This window comes from Pelophylax lessonae (assembly GCF_965119305.1).
Source record: "Pelophylax lessonae genome assembly, chromosome: 12".
NCBI lineage: Eukaryota > Metazoa > Chordata > Amphibia > Anura > Ranidae > Pelophylax > Pelophylax lessonae.
This window is the reverse complement of record NC_138779.1, coordinates 99312203-99335576: the sequence shown is the minus strand read 5'-3', so window position 1 is coordinate 99335576 and position 23374 is coordinate 99312203. Positions and strand designations below refer to the sequence as shown.

The 23374-nt window shown below is 42.4% G+C and overlaps 1 protein-coding gene across 4 annotated transcripts in view; it reads right to left on the bottom strand.

Annotated features, from left to right (window-relative positions):
- LOC309568640 (serine/threonine-protein kinase BRSK2-like) overlaps nt 1-23374 on the bottom strand; it is a 496199-nt gene that overhangs the window by 212336 nt on the left and 260489 nt on the right. For all 4 annotated transcript variants that reach the window (XM_082274362.1, XM_082274364.1, XM_082274365.1 and 1 more), the window contains one exon: nt 2359-2453. In XM_082274362.1, the coding sequence (XP_082130488.1) occupies nt 2359-2453 (95 nt within the window). Of the gene's footprint in view, nt 1-2358; nt 2454-23374 lie in introns of those variants that run through there.

Genomic DNA, 23374 nt, shown 5'->3' with positions numbered 1-23374 from the left:
TTTTATCATGCGGTATTTGCACAGTGGTCTTTCAAACTCAACTTTTTTGGGAAAAAATACATTTCACTGAACTTAAAAAAATGAAACAGTAAAGTTAGCCCAATTTTCTTGTATATTGTGAAAGATTATGTCTCGCTGAGTAAATAGATACCTAACATGTTACAGTTTAAAATTGCGCACACTTGCGGAATGGCGACAAAGTGCAGTACTTAAAAATATCCATACGCAACGTTTTAAAAATTCCTAACGGTTACCAATTTAAAGTTACAGAGGAAGTCTTTGGCTAGAATTATTGCTCTCACTCTGGCGATCGTGGCGATACCTCACATGTGTGATTTGAACACCGTTTACTTTTGTGGGTGCAACTTACAGATGCATTTTCTTTGGTGCACGAGCTCACGGCAACGGGGGCGCTTTAAACATTTTTTTTCCTATTTATTTTATTTTATTTTTTATTTTTAACTGTTATTTTTAACACTGTTAATTATCACTTTTATTGCTGTCACAAGGAATGCAAACATCCACTGTGACAGTAATAGGCAGTGACAGGTACTCTTTATGGAGGGATCTGGGGTCTAAAAAACCCCAGACCCCTCCACTGCACTTCAAATTATTCAAAACGCCAAAATCTGCATTTTTTAATACTGACACTTTTTTAAACTGTAAACTGGAAGTGATGTTGTGATGTCGCTTCCGGGTTACATGATCTGGCTTCATTCCGGACTCAAACCAGCCTGCGAACGCTGGTTGCTCGGGTCTCCTGGTGGGACGGGAGACCCAGGCAGAGCGGTGGAAGGTGGCAGGAGGTCCCCTCCCGCTCACTGGGACAATTTGCTGAGCGACGGCTAAGCCGCATCGGTTGTTATCTCCAGAAAGCCAACCGCCGGCTCTAAAAAATTTTACTGAGATGATGCTTCTAGCTGCAGGCATCTTCCTGGTACAACCCCTTCTTCAAGCTGACATACAGGTACGTTGGTTTGCGGGAAGTGGTAAAAAACTCTTCTGGGCAAATGTGAACATACACTTGCAGGGTATGTGAATCTTTAACCTGCAGGATTTTCCTCAAACCAAAACGTTATCCCTACCCAGCACTTCTTAAAATAAAACATGCAGAATTTGCTGAAATATTTGCCTTTTTCCTGGGCTGTTCCACATTCTCCATGGTTCAATACCATTACACTTATGGGTAGAATAATGCTCAGTGTCATTCAACATGCTTTCTGCTAGGCCCGGATGTCACAAATTAATTTCAGGTAATAAAGGGGGTGCTCTATGTTTTGGGGTGGAAGGTGCTCCAGTGGGGAAAAAGGGATTGCCAAAACCTGAGTTTAAGGGGTTAACATAAGGTTGGTGTTTTAGGCAGTTAAATGTTACATTAAGAGTCGGTTCACACTATGGCGACACGACTCTGTACTACTTCGGGGGCGACTTGTGAAGTCCCGTGCACCGCGACTTCGGCGCGACTTGCACGGACTTCATATAATGAATGTCTATGCAAGTCGCTCAGATGTCGCCCCGAAGTAGTACAGGACCCTTTTTCTAAGTCGGAGCGACTTGTGTCGCTCCTATTAGAACAGGTCCTGTAGCAGTCAATGGACCGCAAGGGACCGCAACTTGTCAGGCTGACAAGTCGCCTGACAAGTCGCGGTAGTGTGGACCGAGTCTAAAGCCCCATTCCTACCTCAGCATTTTGTAGCTTGAAAAGCAAATCAATTTTTCTCTATGGAGACGGTTCACATCTCCACTCTAAGGGTCCTTTTACGCGGTCCGCATTCCGTTGTGGATCGTGCTCTCGGACACAGGGAGTCCCTTGGCGGGACTTAGTTTTTCTCAGCGGGGGATTGATCCGCCGATCCCCTGCTGAGCAGGCGGATGGCAGCTCTGTCTCCGCGCTGTGTGCGGAGACAGAGCTGTCAGGTCCCCGCTGTTCTCTATGGGGGAATCAGATGGGAACGGACCGCCTGTCCGCTCTCATCCGATATGGTGGACGGATGGAAAATAGGGTTTGACGGATCGGATGTCAGTGGACATGTCTCCACTGACATCCGATGCCCCATAGAGATGCATGTGGCATCCGTTCAGATCCGCCTGAAAAACGGACAGGCGGATCTGAATGGTCCGCCTGTGTGAAAGGGGCCTAAATGAAAATTGACATACACATGACTGCATACACAAGATCACTGGGCTTCCCATCCTGTTCAACTGATACCCAAGCTAACATCCTATACACTGCTGACAGCAAAGAGGTTTTGATTAGCAAATTAATTCTTAAATAATGGACACCTGCTTTTTAATTAAATGCTCTAGTAATACGTGATTATAAGTCTAATCGAAGATGTGGAAAGTGCAGTGACCTACCTTCATTAAGACAGACTCTGAAAGCTTTTCTCGGTTTACAATCTTTATTGCCACTTTCTGTCCCGTTATGCAGTGTACACCTAGTTTAACCAAACCTGTAAAGACAAAGGACATTGGTCATTTGAAAACAGAACTGCTGGAATCTAATTAATAAGAGTTATACATTGTCCTTGTAGTCAGAGGGTATGTATGCAAATTCAATATGAAGATCTTAATCAAGCTTTCACACATAATCAAAATTTTTAAACACATTTTAAACATTTTTAAAACATCAATAATGATTAGTGAATGAAAGTCCATTATTACATAGTTAATCAGGTAGAAAAAAAGAAAAAAAGATGTACAAAGGCAAGCAGTCACTTCCAGGTCTTTTGTGGTGGAAAGCAGCAAGGACAACGGTAATTCCAAAACAGGTGAATGTTGCCCCCCTCAAACGGGGTGATCCGATTGATACTACAAAAACAAACAAAATGGAAGGCGCACGCACCTAGTGCATTACCGAAAAATATTTATTCAATAATAAAATCGATAAAAATGGGTACTCACAAAATGGCAACTAACAATAAGCCATAAAACCACACAATGCTGAGCAGTTTGGACACACATTTGCCGTTTCACATGAAGGGGGTCTAAAGCTGACGCATTTCGGGGGCGTACCCCTTTTCTCAGAGCTAAGCTGTGAGTATTAAGATGTGCCAATTCTGGAGTACCCCTTTTTATCGATTTTATTATTTAATAAATGTTTATCGGTATTGCACTAGGTGCGTGCACCTTCCATTTTGTTTGTTTTTTTTCTGTTTTAAAAAGACACAAGTCCATCTAATGTTCAGACACTTTCTCTTACATTGGGGGAGATTGAGGGAGACTAAGGCCCCTTTCACACGGGCACACCGCCCGACGGAGTCCGTTCTGCTTAGCGGGGGATTGATCTGCTGATCCCCGCTGAGCAGGCGGATGATAGCTTAGTACCCACTCTGTGTGCAGAGACGGAGCTGTCAGATCTAGAGATCGACCGATTATCGGCAAAAGCAGATATGGACTTTCCCCCGATATATCGGAATCGGCTTTTTATTTACCGATATTGCCGATATCTCGGGAAAGTGCAAGTGATGCCTGCAGCTAGAGGCATTACCCCGGTACTGGTGTCCATAGCCGGCAGTCGGCTGTCATTGCAAGGAGCGGGAGAGGATATCCTCCCCTCCCGCCGCCTTCCACCGGGAGACTCGGGAATCCTACCTTCACCACCGCCGTCTGACCCGGGTCTACATTTCTTTGACGCCGCATACCCGGAAGTGATGTCATGACATGACATCACTTCTGGGTACTGGCGGCGCCGAATTCAAAAAACGTACAGCATTCAAAACAGCCAAACTTGGCGTTTTGAATGCTTAAGTGCAGAGGAGGGGTTTGGGGTATTTTAGACCCCCGGATCTCTCCATCACAGTACCTATAGACATTAAAAAAAAAAAAAAAAAAATGTAATGTCCGAAAATATTGGCAGATATTGGCCGATACCGATATCTGATGACCAAAATATCGGTGGTAAAAAAACGATATTGGTCGATCACTAGTCAGATCCCCACTGTCCTCTATGGGGAGATCGAATGAGAACGGACCACCTGTCCGTTCTCATCCGATCCCATCCGATCCGATTCTCCAGACGGATGGAAAATAGGGTTTCCATCCATCCGGAATTCACGGACAGGATCGGATTGGATAGCAGCGGGTGTCAGCGGAGATGTCTCCGCTGACACCTGCTGCCCTATAGGGATGCATAGAGCATCCAAACCCGTCCGCCTGAGAAACTAACAGGCGGATCGGATTAGATCACCCGTGTGAAAGGGGCCTTAGGTTGGCCATACATGGTTCGAATTTCAGCTAGTTTAGCAAAAGTGCAAAATCTGGTGCAACTCTGCATAGAAACCAATTAGCTTTTTTTTGTCAAAGCTAATTGAACAAGCTGAAGTTAGAAGCTGATTGGGTACCATGCACAGCTGCACCAGTTTCTGAATCCTCCAGTTTTTAGTAAATCTCCCCCCATTGTAGCAACGTCCTATCCCTGTCTCCTAATTATGCTCCTGCATTGTCCTCCTGTCACACGGGCTTCCAGTGGTGGACATTTTAACACACGTTAACCACTTCTGCCCCGGAAGGTTTAACCCCCAATGACCAGGCCAATTTTTGCGACACGGCACTGCATTACTTTAACTGACATTTGAGCGGTCGTGCGACGCTGTAGCCAAAAAAAAAATGTCCTTTTTTTCCCACAAACAGAGCTTTCTTTTGGCGGTCTTTGATCACCTCTGTGATTTTTATTTTTTGCGCTATAAACAAAAAAAGAGTGACAATTCTGAAAAAATATATATATTTTTTTTACTTTCTGCTATAAAACATTCCCAATAAAAAAAAAAAATCTAAAAATCACATTATTTCATCATTTTAGGCCAATATGTATTCTGCCACATATTTTTGGTAAAATTGTGGTATGTGTATATTGATTGGTTTGCGCAAAAGTCTACAAACTACAGGAAATATTTATGTTATTTTGTTTTACCGAGTAATGGTGGCGATCAGTGATTTTTAGCGGGACTGTGACATTGCGGCAGACAGATCGGACCCCTAACTGACATTTTTGACTCATTTGGGGGGACCAGTGACCTTGCTACAGTAATCAGTGCTAAAAATATGCACTGCTATTGTAATAATGACACCGCCAGGGAAGGGATTACCACCAGGGGCGATCAAAAGGTTAAATGTGTGCCTAGGGGGTGCTTTATAACTGTATGGGGGATGGGCTTTCTGCATGAACACAGAGACCTGTGTTGCTAAATAGGAGGAACACAGGATCCCTGTGTTCATTATTGACAGAACAGCGGTCTGCTGTGTTTACAACAGCAGACTGCCATTTTGTCTCTACGGGAAGCGATCGCGGGTGCCCAGCAGACATCGCCCTGTGGCCAATCGGTGCGTGCGCGCGCGCCCCCAATAGCGGTCCCGCGAAGCGACGTACATGTACGTTGTTTCGCAGGAAAGAGACGATATTCTGCAGTAAAACTACGGCGGCTGGTCGGCATGGTTCACTGTTTTCATTATCAGAAAACCCACCTTGAGAAATGCCATACAGCCATTTTCAGAGTTTGAACATGTAGACGGGAAATGGCTGCGAATTGGCTGCAGGATTGAAATGTTAAAACTCATATCTGTGATGTGTTGGCACATATGTATTAATGTGCGCTATGTCACATGTTTATGCATGCTACAGATTTGCATATATACATTGTGATGCACTAATCCAAAGGTCCACAGAGGTGCATAGAATGAGCATTTGGGAGGCATTAAAACATTTAAAATGATTGGCACTGCAACACAGTCTGCTTGTTTCCACAATGTGAAAAATGTAAAAAACACTTTTCAGTTGTATATGATAATATTTAGCATACTTAGGCCACAAGGGCCGAGGAGGGGAGAAAGCGGGACTTTGATGACGCCAAGGCAAAATATGCAATTATATAGAAAGAATCTTTTTATAAAACAATACAAGTTTTATTGGTAACAAACCATATTAAAATAACCCCAAAGAAGGGGGTAGATAGGAAACATATAAATCTATGTATCATGTTACAACACAGACTTAACAATATGGATACACATCAAGGTGCTATCCCAAAGAATTTTACGACGCGTTTCAACTAATATTTAGCTGTCATTCACTTAGGAAAGAAAGAAAGGATCCCTTTCTGCAGGATGGATCCCTTGTGCTGTATATCCACTGAGTTTTGTGGTAGTAATGAGAGAGGCAACCTCAGCCTGGGCTCCCGCCAGGTCACGTGTTTCGCTCTACCACCTGAGCTTAATAATGATCCACAGGGATCCTTTCTTCCTTTTCTTCAGTAATTACAGGAGCTGGGATGAGCTCTGCCGGCACTCCCGCAGCGGACGCAAAAACCATTCATATCACCCAAACATTGATTGAGCCTGAGCGGCACACTAACCAACTGTGTGTTCGTCACTTAGACAGCTCATAGATTAATTCACTTTTTTTATTCAACCAGCGGCGGGTTAAACAAAAGAAACAACTGACCTGATTCCCCCATCCACACAGTTGAACCTCCCTGCCCACAGATGGACCGAAAATTTGGCTGGTCCCTGCTGAACTGGCTGAATTTCGATCCATGTATGGCCGGCTTTGAGGTTTACATGCACTTTATCAAGAATGTATAGAAAATCTAGCTTAGGCCAAAAACATGGCTTTACAGCATATACCTGAATAGTATGTTATGGTGGTCTAGGAGGCACCAGGAGATCTCTCCACCAAAAAAAAGACAAAGGCCTCTTTCACACGGGCGTTCCGTATGTCCATATATCACCCCATCTGTTTGCACACTTTCACAAAATTTCAAAATTTCATAAGGTGGATGTGTTTGCGGGTGATATACGGACATAATGCATGTCAATGGGATTGCGGATGTCAGCGGATGACCATCCACTGACATCCGATTTGCGTCCTTTCAGTTCTGTTCCGTTTTTTGGAACGGAACAGAACCCTATTTATTCTTCCATTTAAAAAACGGAAAGGACGCAAAATCAGATGTCAGCGGTGTCATCCGCTGACATCCGCAATCCCATAGACATACATTATGTCCGTATATCATCCGCAAACGTAAAGAAAAAAAAAAGTGCCGGAGCGGATCGCTCCGTGTGAAAGAGGCCAAAGTGAGCAAGGTGATTTCAGCAGTCTAGCAAAAAAAGGCTGCTGAAATCTGTGGTCCTCCCCCGGACAAATAAATAGGCACTCGCACTGCTTGGGTGACAGGGTTATGTAGCTTCAAACTGAAACATACTTCCCAATTTTTTGGGAAAAGAGGGACACACAGTACAAAATATGTAGGTGAAGAACACGCTCCCAGTTACGCCAGCTTTGAAAAATTTGTCAAAAAAAGATTGGTTAAACTGACATGAGCTTTATTTTCCCTCTACATTTCCCTTTTACTAGGGTTTTAAAATGATAAATGGTATTATTTAGAAGTTAAATAAAAGATTTAGTGTTGTAAAACACATTTGACAGTTAAATAGTACAGTTATTGCACAGGTCTATATACCAGAACAAAACGAGGAACAACTTAAGAGAAAAAAAGCACAACGGGATTTAGGCTACTTTTAAACGTGCGGCTAACATTGCGGCACCTCTGAAAGGCAATTCGTGGTACAGTATAGATTAGAAAAGGACAGCAATTAAAAAAAAATAGTTTTTACCATTGTAAAGGTATTAGTCATTTCTGCTCTTTACCCTGGTCTTGGCAGGCACATAATGTACAGCACAGCCAATTCATCTTTATACCTCTGCTGGCATGCACACAGTACAGTGTACAGAATGCCTTGTGTAAGGCTACATTATTTGATTTATGCTGACCGGCACAATTATAAAATATGTATTAATGTAAGAAAAGTCAAGTGCACTTCAAACGCCGAGGAACATGCAGAGGGATTTAAAAAAAAACACATGATCGGAAGTTATCAACATTTTTCACACTCTAAAAAATCAAGACCTATATGGGTTTATATATGTTTTTATTTCAATCTTTATTGATCAGAAAGTAATTGGTTACATATACCCCATTATACACATTGGGTACATTTTGATATCTATTACTATATATAAATATATATATAAAAATCTAGACCGGCTTTTGAGCCAATAGCGGGCGAGCACGCGACCGCTGAGGCGAGCGCCCGCCCTGGCTCATTCACAGAGGAGTCCGCACGTGGGGCCAGCGGACCCGATGTCCGCCGGTCACACTACGATCGTCGGTAGAGCGGGAGAAAGGCGGGCGGCTTATGTAAACAAGCCGCCTGTCATTCTCCCCTGTGTATAAATGGAGATCAGACGGTTCTACTATGTAGAGCCGTTGATCTCTGTTTTTACAATAGGAGACATGTCCCATCACAGTTAGAAACACGCCCCTAGGACACACTTAACCCCTCCCTCTCCAATGCAGTTAACCCCTTCCCTGCCAGTGTCATTTTTACAGTAACAGTGCATATGTATAGCACTGATTACTGCAGTAATGTCACTGGTACCCCCAAAAGTGTCAAAAATGTCAGTCAAGGGACCGATCTGTCTGCCGCAATGTCGCAGTACCGCAAACAAAATCGCAGATCGCCGCCATTACTCGTTAAAAAAAAAAACACCAAAAATGACAAAAATCTTTCCCTTTGTTAGTAAACACGTTAACTTTTGCGCAAACCAATCAAAATACGCTTTTTGTGATTTTTTTTACCAAACATATGTAGCATAAAACATATTGGCCGAAAATGTTAAAAAATTTTGATTTTTACTTTTTTTTTGGGGGGGGGAATTTCATATAAAAAAAAGTGAAAAATATTGTTATTTTTGCAAAATTTACGCTCTTTTTTTGTTTATAGCACATGATCAAAAAATCCTACAGGTGATCAAATACCACCAAAAGAAAGCTCTGTTTGTGGGAAAAAAAGGACGTGAAATTAGTTTAGGTACAGCATCGCACGACCGCGCAATTGTCTGTTAAAGTCACGCAGTAAAAAATCGCAAACAACCCCCTGGTCAGGAAGGGGGTAAAATCTTCCGGGGCTTGGTTAAAGCTGAACTAAAGGGAAATGAAAAATTCCCCCATGCTTTTGGGCTCCCTCTGCAATGCACGGATTAAATAATCGTTTATGCCTGTAAGAGAGTCGGATTGGACAGCAGTTCCCACCAAGCTGGCCAAGGTCACCCACCTAATTTCTTCTCCAGGTAGGGTCCACACACACCTACTTTTAGACAGACTCTGTCATATTGTGTCAACAACATTTCAGGCCTGAGGCCTATCCTTTACACAGTACTTGCATATTCCTGGCTGGAAGCCTTTTTACCACAATAAAGAATGCTCGGGATGCTTTTTTAATGCTTTACTGTAAAATAACTTGCATAACTCACTGGCATAGCAACATGTCTTCATCTGTGCAGCAGATAACCCCATAGTTCCATCACTCCTTAGGCCTCATGCACATGGGATGTTTTTACAGCTGCTGTTTTTGGTGCCAGACATTTTTTTCTGCAGCCGGTAACTCCCCAGCAAGTTATTCTATATGTTCATGCATACATAAGATGTTATCAGCAGTTTTTGGCAAGGGATTTTCTGGCATGAAAAAATTGAACTGGTCGATTTTAGGAGGCGATTTTCAGCTGTAAAGACGCTCTAACTCTTATAATAGCTAAAAAATGCAGAAAAATGCGGCTTTTATCAACGTTTTTGAGCTATAAGCTTTTGTGGGAGTATAGTTTTGCTAATATAAAAAGCTAAAAAAAATGCTGCAGCTGAAAAAAGCTAAAAAAACGCTAAAAAAATGCTGAAAAACACTACTGCAAAAAAGCTGAAAACCACCTTCTACAGCTACAGCTTTCTACTGAAGTTTTGATAATGTCCAGTGTGCACGAGGCCTTACAGTGCATAGCACAAAAATTGCAGGAGTACACCCTATTGAACAACAGCCACCTTCTCCAGCACTCCATTATAAGTTCCTCAGTTGTGAGTCCTCCCTTGGGATCTACTGCAGGTCCCAGGCCCAGAAGGCATACACACTCCAGCCTACAGACCTGCAAGAGGTAGGTCAGGGCTAGCAGATTTCCTTCTGCCTCCGCTTTTTTGAGTCCCCCCTAACATGGGTCCTCATATTGAGCCTCCTGACAGGAGTATATAGGGGCCTCACTCAATAAGGGTCTCTCTCCCTAGCACATGCCACAGACCTGCATGTTTTTGATCAGGGGTGACATGTCCTTATGCACCCTTAACTCCAGAGCTTCACCTGAACCTGGTGATAAATGCCACACTCCACCCACTAACATCATCAGAGTGTGAAATCTCTAAAATAGACACTACACCTGCCAACATGCCTAGGGTACCAGCAAAAGCATTTACCTACCTACCTACCTAACTCTCACTCCCACAGGCTCCGTGCAGCTTTGCAACCTGGCCCTGCAGCCTATTCTCTAAAGGCCCGTACACACGATAAGAAATTCTGAAGGGAAATTTCGTCCGGCGACCGATCTGCCGATTTGTTAGTATGGTGCTTTCGACAGCCGACTCCGACTTTTCGGCTGACAAAATCCTGATGTGCAGGCTATGAAATTTTTGTCGTCCGTAATACAACGTTCGATTTTCGTCTCATTAGTACAGATTTCGACAGAAAAAAATCTTAAGAGCAAGACTAGGCATGCTCAGAGACGAAAGAACACAAAACAATCCAACACATGGCATCACTTCTGAAGTAGAATTCTGTCATACAGGAAAATTTGTATGAAAATAACCTCTTCACTTTCCACATCAGACTAGCATGCCACAAAAAACAAACGACAGATCGTTCGATAATCTGATCGTGTGTACGGGGCTTTAGATGCTCCAGAAGGTACAGGCCCTCTGATGTCATGAAGTACAATGCAGGGCCTTTAGATTTTCATTGGACAAGGGGACACCAAGGGACTACCCACAAGCCAGAGCATCAGGGAAAAGAGGAATGTTTGGTTGCTGAAGAAGTAAGGTATGAGGTAAATAAAAGTCCTGTTTACTGGAATGATAAGCATATGTGAGCCCAATTTCAAACAGATTATAAAATGTAGTTGGGAAAGGTTAGAACCTCTGTCAGCTGTTTATTGCTGTCTATGACTGGGGAGATTTCCCACCACTAAATGTCTGTGACATCCCTGTTTTACACACAATGGTGCCTTGTATCCAGAGCACATGGCCTAAGTCTTCTACTGAGTGCTTCAAGTGTTCTTTGCAGTAATTGTTCCTCTCATTCCAAGTATGAAAACATTATTTTGTTTTTGTTCTACTTTGGTTGTGAATTTTTTGTTAATACCCTATACATCCATTTTCACATCCCCACCAGTAACTGCATTTTCTCTTAGAGTTTTTATGTTGAATAGGCCCTAACAATTCAGATCTCTGCTCAGCATATTCATTTCAATGGCTGCCAATCCACTAAAATGGAGAAGCAAGCAGATATGCAACATTTATTCCGATGCAGTGCACCAAACATATGTTTGTAACCACTTAAGCCCCGGAAGATTTTACCCCCTTCTTGACCAGGGGGTATTTTGCGATTCGGCACTGCGTGACTTTAACGGACAATTGCGCGGTCGTGCGACGCTGTACCTAAACGAATTTGACGTAATTTTTTCCCCACAAACTGAGCTTTCTTTTGGTGGTATTTGATCACCTGTGCGATTTTTCGATCATGCACTATAAACAAAAAAAGAGCGTCAATTTTGCAAAAATAACAATATTTTTCACATATTTTTATATGAAATTCCCCCCCAAAAAAATGTAAAAATCAAAATTTTTTAACATTTTCGGTCAATTTGTTTTATGCTACATATGTTTGGTAAAAAAAATCACAAAAAGCGTATTTTGATTGGTTTGCGCAAAAGTTATCGCATTTACTAACAAAGGGAAAGATTTTTGTCATTTTTGTTGTTTTTTTTTTTTTAACGCGTAATGGCGGCGATCTGCAATTTTTTTGCGGTACTGCGACATTGGGGCGGACAGATCGGACCCTTGACTGACATTTTTGACACTTTTGGGGTTACCAGTGACATTACTGCAGTAATCAGTGCTATACATATGCACTGTAAAATGACACTGGTAGTGAAGGGGTTAACTTTATTTGAGAGGGAGGGGCTGTGTGTGTCCCTAGGGGCGTGATTCTAACTGTGATTGGCTGTGGCTTGAGGTGTAGGAACAATGATCAACGGTCCTACATAGTAGAACCGTATGATCACTGTTTCCACACAGGGGAGAATGACAGGCGGCTTGTTTACACTAGCCGCCCTCCTTTCTCCCGCTGTCACGGACGATCGTGAGTGAGCGGCGCGCGCGGGGGGGGGGGGTCCGTGACCGGCGGCGCGCGCTTGTTCCCCAGAGCCTCACAGGCTAGTGACGTACCGGTACGTCACTTTGCCTAAGAGGGGCTGACCGCCGCAGTATATGTACTTGCGGCAGTTGGCAAGTGGGTAAATTACCATACCCTGCAATGCAAGTGCTTCAGAGGTGCCTTAATGTGTTAGGATGCCATTCAACATTATTGGGACCACCATGCACTAACGACTGCAGTAAAAACACAATGCACCACAATGGACCACAATGGACAGCTTTGAATGGGGGCTTCAGTATTTACCTTTACTTTTACATATTTCTTAATGTATCACTTTGATTAATGACCATTGATTAAGATTAAGATTATACCTTCTAGGGCCAGAATTCTTTTGGAACAATGTGTAGTTTTCTACCTCTAAAATCTTTTTTTGTTTCATATTTATTTTTTAAGCAATGATGATATAAGTCATTTTTATTCTTAGTAATGTCATTGAATTTATGAAATCTCAGTTGTGGCCCAGATCTGTTTTTTTTGTGTGCAAGTTCATGAATTAAATAATATGGAGTGAACTCAAGTTTCTCAGTAACCCCAGTGACTATTAAGGACGTTGTCAGTTCATGTCCTTCCTAAAAAGTTTCCGCAAGCTTGCCACACAAATCAGTTATCTATATTTTTTTAATTGATTTTTCTGTCATTTGGGGGAAGTTTCTTTGACTTGTTCCTTATGGATTTTACGCTTTTCTTTTCAATTTATTCAAGTTAAAATTACTAATGTTTTGGCATTGCGATGCTCTTGGAGAAATCACAATAAATACTGTGGCATCATATTATTGACTTTGACATAAACCCTTTAAACCCGAACACGTATCAATTACATAGGTTCTGTGGGTGATTAGGGTGCTAAGTAAACTAACTTAGTGCCTTATTTACATGAAATGTGCCTCAGAACCTGTGTAAATAATAGGTGTTCAGGTTTAAAGGGATGAAGTGGCAACCTTACTTTGACATCAAAATAGCTGTCAGAATATTGACTGGGGCATCTCAAAATGACAATACAATGGGCAGGGCTGGCCCTCCCATGGGTCCTACTGGGTCCATTGGACGCAGGCAGAACTCTGAGAGGGGCAGCAGAGTGATGCCCAAGATTTTTTTCCAGCAGTTTTGTGTGTAATCAGTTTGCGGTGTGTTACAGGTGGCATTTCCCCATCTCATTCTGCCGCCCGTAGTGCAAACTGATGAGTATGAGGAGGCGGAGCGTCTCCTCCAGGGAACGTCCCTCGAGTGATTGTGGTATGCGCAATGATGTCAGACATCAGCGCACTCCATCTCACACAGGGCAGGCTGGATCTTCTAGGGCAGTGGCCACGGCAGACACAGGAGTGACAGTGGATGTTAGGTGGACCAGTCCGCAGGGGAATTTTGGAAGAAGATAACAGTATAGGTAATATTTTCTAGATTATATATTTAATAAAGTTATTACTGTTTTTTTGTTTGTTTTTTTGTCACCTATATCCTACAAAGCAGTCGCCTTACCCCCCCCCCCCACAAAGCAGCCCCTTAACCCCCCCCCCACACACACACACACACAAAACAGCCCCTTAGCCTTCCCCCACAAGGCAGCCCCTTAACCCCCCCCCCCCACACACACACACACAAAACAGCCCCTTAGCCTTCCCCCACAAGGCAGCCCCTTAACCCCCCCCCCCCACACACACACACACACACACAAAACAGCCCCTCACAAATTTTGCATATAGACAAGGTGCTGTTGCATGTAAATCTGACTTCCTGATCAATTTAATTTTAGTTTTAATTATCATGATATAAAATAATGATTGGGGGCCTTTTGGTGGGTGTGATTTTTTTGGAGGGAGTTGGGGCAGCATTTTATTCTTGGACCCAGGCAGCACAATGTCTTGGGCTAGCCCTGACAATGGGGTTGGATTGCTAAGGGCTCTTTTACACGGAGCGGACCATATTGCGATCCGCTCCGGCACTTTTTTTTTTTTTTTTTACGGACACGGATGACACTTGTGTCATCCGGTCTGTATGTCCACATATCATCCCATCCGTTTGTGGATGATATACGGACATAATGTATGCCAATGCAATTGCGGATGTCAGCAGATGACACCGCTGACATCCGATTTACCGTCCTTTCCGTTTTTTAAACGGAAGAAAAAATAGGGTTCTGTTCCGTTTCAAAAAACGGAACAGAACTGAAAGAACGAAAATCGGATGTCAACGGATGGTCATCCGCTGACATCCGCAATGCCATTGACATACATTATGTCCGTATATTATCCGCAAAAAAATAGGATGATATGCGGACATACGGAATGCCCGTGTGAAAGAGTCCCTAAATTGCAGAGTACAAAAACTGGGGCAGCTGTGCATCCTGGCCAATCAGCTTCTAACTTCAGCTTTTTCAATTAAGTTTTGACCAAAACAAAAACCTGGAAGCTGATTTCCATGCACAGCTGCGCCAGATTTTGCACTCTCCAGTTTTAGGAAATCAACCACACTATTGACTATGTGATAACAATGGCTTATATGACTTAGGAATCCTAGTATCTTTTATTTTGTAATATTTAATACATGCTGCATAAAAATGACTGTGATATCACAATGCTATATGACACAAAGTCCTAAAAATGTTCAATATGCCAAACACCCTACAAACCAATTTGTAGTTGTTTTGGGGTGTGCTTTTGTGTGCCCATATTTTCTGGCTTGGGGTCACTGGTAGGAAAAGGACAGAGTAAGTAAAGTAGATTTACACCCTATCAGCAAAATCTCATATGAGCTTTACAATATTGATGTTCTTTCAAATTGTGTTTTCAGTTATTTTAAATCTGCAATTTAACTTTGATTAAAATACTATCTGATGATCTTGCGATAAATGCACTACCTGTCATGGGGAAAAAAAATCTATTTCCAAAATGTGCTCCATTTTTATAATTTCACAGATGAGTTGTTTATCTATATACACTCCTGCATTGTCATACTGTCACACACGCTATGACAGAGACTACAAGCAACCATACCACTGTGGGCTGTGCAGGCATGTTCCATGGTTTTCACCATTAGGAAGCTTTCCCCAACTAATGTCATGCAGGCACTGCGAGAGCATGTGTATATAGAAATTGGCTGTAATATACAAAAACTCTTTTTTGTACAATAAAGCATATCTTTTTCTATTTAACATTCATTGCTATTTGTGCATTGCTTACGTAGACCTGAAATGATTAGAGTGTATGGATATGATTAGAGGGTATTTTTTGCAATAGATCTTTAGATGTTGGCAACACAGTGACCCCAATAGTTCTTCTAAATAAAGCAGAGGTGCAAAAAGGATGAAAAGGTGGTGAAAATGATGTAAAAGGTGACATAACTATAGTTTATGATACACAGAAAAAATGAATTTGGTTTTTATAGCAGCGCAAAGGTTTTATTGGTTTGAGCAGTCTTATGATACATGGTGCTTCAGCCAACTACATGTCATCCAGTTAGGGGCTGGATCTATTTTACAGTTCAATTATAAAGGAAAGCAACAGGGAAAAAAAAAACTTAACAGAGAAAAGACATGGGGACAAGGAACACTTGCACCTTCTTTTCAATATTATACTACAAGCATACAACAATTTGATTTTAGGGGTGCCTTTGGTATTTTAGCACCTTAGCAATGCCCTTGGACACCAAGATAAGAAATTAGGGAACAAAAGAAAGCACACGCAGCAGCAAAAACATGACTGAGCTGATGACCTTTGCCATCTGTACTAAAATGTGTTCTTCGGGATGTTGATTGGCCAGAATTCCTATTACTTCCAGCCCTTACCTGGGTAAGGCTGAGAGGGCAAAGGGTTATTGAAAACCAAAACAAAACACGTTTCCAAATTAACCACTTACCGACCAGTCGCCAGACATATACTGCGGCAGGTCGGCTCTATTACGTGAAATTACGTACCTGTGCATCGTTTAGTGTAATAGCCAGTGGGGGCACGCACTGATTGGACAGAGGGGGAGCCAATCAGCGGGTCCGGTGAAGATGATGTCCGCCGGCTACCCGCGATCATTCCCCACAGAGACAGAATGGTGATCTGCAAACAAGGCAGACTGCGGTTCTGTCACAGATGAACACAGGGATCCTGTGTTCCTACTAGTCAGGAACACAGATTTCTATTTTCATCCAGTGAGTCCATCCCCCACACAGTTAGTAAGCATCCCCTAGGGACACACTTAACCATTTTGATCGCCCCTGATGTTAACCCCTTTCCTTTCAGTGTCATCAGTACAGTAACAGTGCATATTTTTAGCACTGATTACTGTGGTAATGTCAGTCACTGGTCCCCTCAAAAGTGTCAGGTGTCCAATCTGTCTGACGCAATGTTGCAGTCCAGCTAAAAATCGCTGATTGCCACCATTACTAGTAAAAAAAATAAAAATGCCATAAATCTTTCCCCTAGTTTGTAGACGCGATAACTTTTGTACAAACCAATCAATATACACTTAATGGAATTTTATTTACCAAAAATATGTGGCAGAATACATATTGGTCTAAAAGTTAAAGTAATGCAGTGCTGTATCGCAAAAAATGGCCTGGTTATTAAGGGGGTAAAACCTTCCGGTCCAGAAGTGGTTAAACTTCATACATAATACTCTATGACACAAATTATTTTCATTAAAATGTTATGGTCTTTCATTAAATAACAAAAAATTAACAATAACATAATGTAGACACCAATTCTTCAAACCTACATGAATTCTAATACAGCCATTAAAGTGGTTTTAAAGTCAGAAAGTTTTTTTTTATCTTAATGCATTCTATGCATTAGGATAAAAAGCCTTCTGTGGGCAGTAGCCCCCTTCAGCACCCCAATACTTACCTGAGCCCATCTGGATCCAGCGATGTTGCAGGAGTGTCTAAAGTGCCTGGGACACCCCTCCTCACTGACAGCGCAGCGCCATTGTCTCCTGCTGCTGTCAATCAAAGTCAGTGAGCCAATGAGGAGAGAGAGGGGACGGGGCCAGATCGTGGCCTTGTGTCTAAATGGACACAGGGGGCTGCAGCTTGGCTCAGGTGCCACCATAGCAAGCTGCTTGCTGTGGAGGCACCCAAGAGGAGGGAAGGTCCAGGAGATCCGAAGAGGGACCCAATAAGAGGAGGATCTGGGCTGCTCTGTGCAAAACCTCTTCACAGAGCAGCTAAGTATAACATGTTTGTTATTTTTAACAACAAAAAGACACTTTGGTATCACTTTAAAGCTACTCCTTGACATTGTAGTAATTACTACATTCATGAACAAAATATGATCGATCATATTTGTGACTATTGAGGTTAAACCACCCATTCAAACATCACAAATGTGACAAAATTATAACATGCTTCACAGGACTCCCATCCTCGTCCCATATCTCAATACCCCAATCGTATGCACCATTGCCAAGAGGGCAGCCAAATTGCTCACCTCACTTTCTGTGACTTCTTATGCTCTTCCTAACCTCTAACCACTTCCTTCTTGCTTCCTACATTATATCCTCAAACTATTACCCATCCATTTTTAAACATTTTCCTACCCCCCAGCCCACCCTGCCATGGTCCTTTTCCCCTAAGGGCTTGGGGCACCCCTTCTAACTTCCCGTCACTGGGACAGGAAAAAAAAAAACCTGTGAGAGATTCTAACCCTTACTCACGCTATCCAAAAATGTTTTGACTAGAGTTGGCTGGCTTGTCTGGAGTTAGGTATAAAATATTATTATAGATCCCAGATTGTGGCTTCACCTGGTTCTTGTTGGGATGGGTCACTCACTACTGGGCATCGTTCACAGCCATTGCTAGAGCAACCCTCCACCCTACAATAGATAGCAATACCCATTTCCTCTAAAATATATAGAATGTGGCATCCATTCACATGAACTAGAGTACAAGTTAAAGCGGAGTTCCGGGCACAAAATCAATATTTTTTTTTTGTGCCCGTCCGCTTGTTCCCCTTCACCTGAAAAGGAATTGGATAGTTAGGTTTTTTTTTTTTTAAAACTCACCTTGTAATTGAAGATCGAATATACTCACCTAGTCTTCACTTCCTCCCTCAGCGCCGCGGCTCCGCTGTCACTGATTCCTGGGAGCTGAACGTCATCGCTCCCAGGAATCAATGCGACGGCACAGGCCCCGCTCGTCACTTCCGGGCGAGAGGGGCCGGTGCAGGCGCATTCTGGGAGAAGAAGACGCGGAAGAAGACGCCGAAGAGGACCGCGCCGGCTTCAGCTGCCCACAAGAGAGATGGAAACGCCGTGGAAGAAATTTTATAAGTAAGTATTTCTTCTAAAAGGTAAGTGCGAACCGGGACAGATCAGAGGCTAGCCATTGTGGAATGCACTAGCCCTGACTGTCCCGGGGGTATGTTTATTGAAAAATCATTTCTGTGCCCGGAACTCCGCTTTAAACTTGTGTCTGGTGTTGAATATTATCTGAGATTTTTCTATCAGGTTTTAATGTTCAATTACAGAAAACCTCCTGTGTACCTCAAAAATATATGTGATATATAGATGTCTGTTACCTTGAGAAAGGGGTCATTTGTGACCCTGAAATGTTGATGGATGTTATGCACCTTTTTATCTTTTTATGTGACCATTTTTCATTTTGACCTCATTACATTTTTTAGTTACACAGGTGGTTTGCCGGCTGTTTTTTGTACTTGTGCATTAAAAACCTGATGCTGGCTATTTCATGAAATTGTTAATACATGGTGTCACTGTAAGTCGGGCACCCCAACATTGGGTGCATGGGTATGGTGCTGAATAGGGTTTTTTAGTTTTTAAATGCTGTCTGCATTCCCACAGGTTCTCATATCATTGTGTTCTGTCACCTTGTAGTGCCCTGCCCAGTCTGGTTAATTTGGCTCTGCTCTACCCAGTGGAGCAGCAATTTATTTTTCAAGTCTGGTCTATCCCCAAGCCTGGTGGTTAATCAAGAAGTTTTGAGAAATAGAGTGGGAGGGTCAGCCACTGGGCTATAAATATTTATCTCACCCTGGGAGGGGATGTTCAGAAGGTGGCTGGGGGAGAAGATACAAGTTTGGGAAGTTCTGTTCAGAGGTCTCTTTTCCTGGGGCACTTGCCCCGGGGGAGGCAGCCTGTGCTAGTGAAGATCTGTTGCTGTGTGGTTTCAACATGTGCTTGGCTGAGAGCGTAAAAGATATCTGCAGGACACTGCCTTATGAAGCTGAGCTGGAGAAGGAGTCCGTTTGACTGAAGACTGTCACAGGGAAGCTGGTTGGAGAGCTTTCTCTGGACATTTTTAGTAGGACCTTTGCCTAGAACTTCAGATATTCCTATACTTTGGAGGTTAGATGCAAGAGATTGTTACTATTGTTACTGTGTTTGCTTTTACAGATGACTCGCTGTCCCCTCTACCTTTAGCAATATTTAAGACTGCTGCTGAAGGAATTTTTCTTGTGAATCTGTCCTCTTGTGCCTGCTTGAATTTTTGGAGTATGCTATACCCCATTCCTGTGTCCTGTTCAAGTTCTGCAAGAAAACTACAAAAAGACATCCCCTAGACTGAGCTTGTGTTTATCAGAGTGCTTTGGAACTGGTATCTGGGCCTGGCAGCCTCTGAACAGTTAAGGGGGACCTGGATTATTTGCAGCAGCTCCTTCGAGGGTGAGGGCTACACCTCTACGTGATGACAACATTACAGTTCTAAAAGTGGTTCTAAACCTTGCTCACTCTACCAGAAAGTTTGTTTTTGTTGTTTGTGTCCTTGTTGGGTGGGAAGAATTTTCCCTCACTTCCTGTTTTGTTTTACACCAGTCAAATAGATAAGTGGAGAGATTTTCCCTCATTTCCTGTTCTGTCAAATAGAGAGGGAGTAGAGAGAAATGTCTCAAATGGTAACAATACATAATATATATTCCCCCTTAAGGACCGCCCCATGTACATTTACTGCGACAGGGAGGCCCTTAAGTGTAAATCCCTTACCTGATTATCGTTGTCGGAGCTGGGGCCTGCTGGGATCGTAGGAGAGACAGAACTATGGTCTACCTATGTAAACAAGGCAGACTGCTGTTCTGCCAAAAAGGGAGAGAAAGATCATGTGTTCCTGCTAATCAGGAATACAGTTCTCTCTCTTCCTTCAGTCAGTCCATCCCACACACAGTAAGAAAGCACACCCAGGGAACACAGTTATCCCTTTGATTGCCCCTGATGTTAACCTCTTCCCTGCCATTGTCATTTATACAGTGACAGTACATTTTTGTTAGCACTGATCACTGTTTTGGTGTCACTGGTCCCCAAAAAGTGTCACTTAGTGTCAGATTTGTCCACCGCAGTCCCACTAAAAATCGTGGATCACCGCCATCACTAGTAAAAACAACAACAACAAAAAAAGTCCCTAAGTCTATCCAATAGTTGGTAGACGCTATAAATTGCGCAAACCATTCATTATAAGCTTTTTGAGATTTTTTTATTTACCAAAAATATGTAGCCAAATACAAATTGGTCTAAATTAATGAAGAAATTAGTTTTTTCACATTTTTTATTGGATATGTTTTATAGCAGAAAGTAAAAATATAGTTGTTTTTTTTTTTTTTTTTCAAAATTGTAGGTCTCTTTTTATTTACACTGCAGAGCTCAGTGAGGAAAGCTCTGAGAGCTGATTGTAGGGCAGAGACCCCCCCCCCCCCCATACAGCTCACAGGAACAGGGCTGACGCTTTCATTAGGCGGAGGTCCCTCCATGTCACCATTTTCTCTTGGTGTCAAGAAAACTTGTTAGAAATGATTCACGCTGATAGCAGAGGAACAAAGCAGCAGATAGAAATTACACGTAGTGCTCTTAATTGAGACAAAGACACATATGTCTGAGGTTTACAATCACTTTAAGCTTTGTTTGGCAAACTGCACAACACCAAAAATGTTATGTCAATAGATAGTGGGTTTTATTTACTAAAGGAAAAGAGACTGTCGACTTTTTCAAAAGTGAATGTTTACTGAGCTTAGTAAATAAAGTGATGATGTGTTCACTTGAAATGCTCAGTGAATGTTCTTTTTGCTAAGTAAACAATCTCTACTCTCTCAGTAAATAATTTCTTCAAAGCCAACTAGTTGGAGTTGTGTTTGACTCACTGTTATGGACCACAGTTCACTGGAATGAAGCTCGGTGATGTAGCTGATCTGTGCGGCAGAGATTACTGGATCACAAAAGTTGCTGCACAGAATTACAAATCCTTTGATAGGTAAACAGTTCTCGTAGATGGTGTGCATCTTTGTATTCAGCTGCTCGCCTGGAGTTCAGCTTTAAATAGAATTTCAGATCATTTCAGTAGAGATTTCTAAAAGGATTTTAAAGCTTTATGACTCCTATTTACTCACTGCAAAAGTGGATTTGATTATTGTGCCTCTTCTAATGACTGTTACATGAAAGTACCTGCGAGTTTTGTTGATATGAAAGAAGACATTCTTCATTCAAAAGGCAAATTAGGAGACCTATAATTGGATCATTTGCAGCACGTAAAGCTTCAAAATACTAAAGGATGCAATTACATTTAAACACATCTTGTTTACTGCAGATTAACAATCTGGTTATCTTGTAATATTATAAATTATTGATAGTGTTAAAATGTGCAAGAACACAAAGGGTTTGATTTACTAAAACTGGAGAGTGCAAAATTTGGTGCAGATGTGCATGGTAGCCAATCAGCTTCTAACTTCAGCTTGTTCAATTAAGCTTTGACAATAAAACCTGGAAGCTGATTGGTTTGTATGCACAGCTGCACCAGATTTTGTACTCTCCAGTTTTATAAAATCAACCCCAAAGTCATAGGTGTGCGCAGCCTATTGCATTAGGGTGTGCACCCCAAAGTTTAAATACACATGCATGTGTTTGCCTACATGTACATGGCCCCGATACATTACTCTCCCTGCTGGCAAAGTGAAATAGAAGTGTGTGGCACTTCTCTTATGGCAGAGCAGGTCCGAGGGAGATCTTTCCCATCTCCTCACTGGCAAACAGAGCGATAATGCTAATGTGCCCTAGGTGATTAGGGTGTGCCCAGGCACACCCGGCACACCCTGTGCGCACGCCTATGCCCAAAGTATCCACAAATGGGCAAAGAGCAACACTGCACAAACATCCTATTTGTAGGTACACGTCATTGTCATATTTGGTTGCATTGTGGACTAAAAACTATAATGAAATACTGAATTAAAAGTTCAAATCTACCTACACAGGATTAGAAAGGTCCTTTATAAAAGTTCCTTATAAAATGCACTGTTTTTCCCACATCCACCATCAAGGTCTTGAGTTTCAGACCATGTATCTGAATATATGAATCTGGTTGGTGACTGTACTAAGAGACACAAATTTTTAAAAAGGATTAATCCACTGAAAAGTGATATTTTGGATTTTAGTAATTACTGAACATTTAAAGTTGAAATCCAGGTAATAATGAAAGACTGCCCTTATTTCTATGTATAAACTTTTATACTATGCATTATTGCATTTAGCACCCCTTTGTGTACATAGTAGGGATGTGTAAGGCAAATTTAGTTGGACTTCACTTTGGTCTGTTAAGTCAGTTCAATAGGCGTCAAGTGAAGTTCAGTGTAGTTTAGCTGTCATGCCCTGCAGGCTGAGCCTCTGTCACCTCCCCCTAGCTTAGGGAAGGTTCTAGTAAGTTCCAGAACTTAGTAAGTGAGGGTATGGAGATGAGAGCCTGAATATTCAAGGGAACTCTGCCAATCCCTGGGTAAGGATAGCCCAGAAGGTGGGGAGATGGCCCTTAGATATTGTAGTTCCTGGCCATGTGGGGGAGATTCCAGGAACCAGAAGCCTTGAGGGGAACCCTGTGTTGGGGGGAGGGGGCTCTGACTCCAGGCCAAAAGTCCCAGAGAGAGAGGAAGAGACAGAGGAAAGCATAGAATAACCCTCACCTGATTCGGTCTCAGCCAGGCGGAGACACCCTGGGAGCATATGGAAGCTATTCAGCAGGAGGCTTGATCAGAAGTTACCATCCCTGCTACAGGACATTAGGGACTGAGTGAGTTATGCCTCGTACAAACGTTCAGATAATCGGACGACTTATCATTCACATTTTGTTGCATGATACTAATATCGAATTCAACAA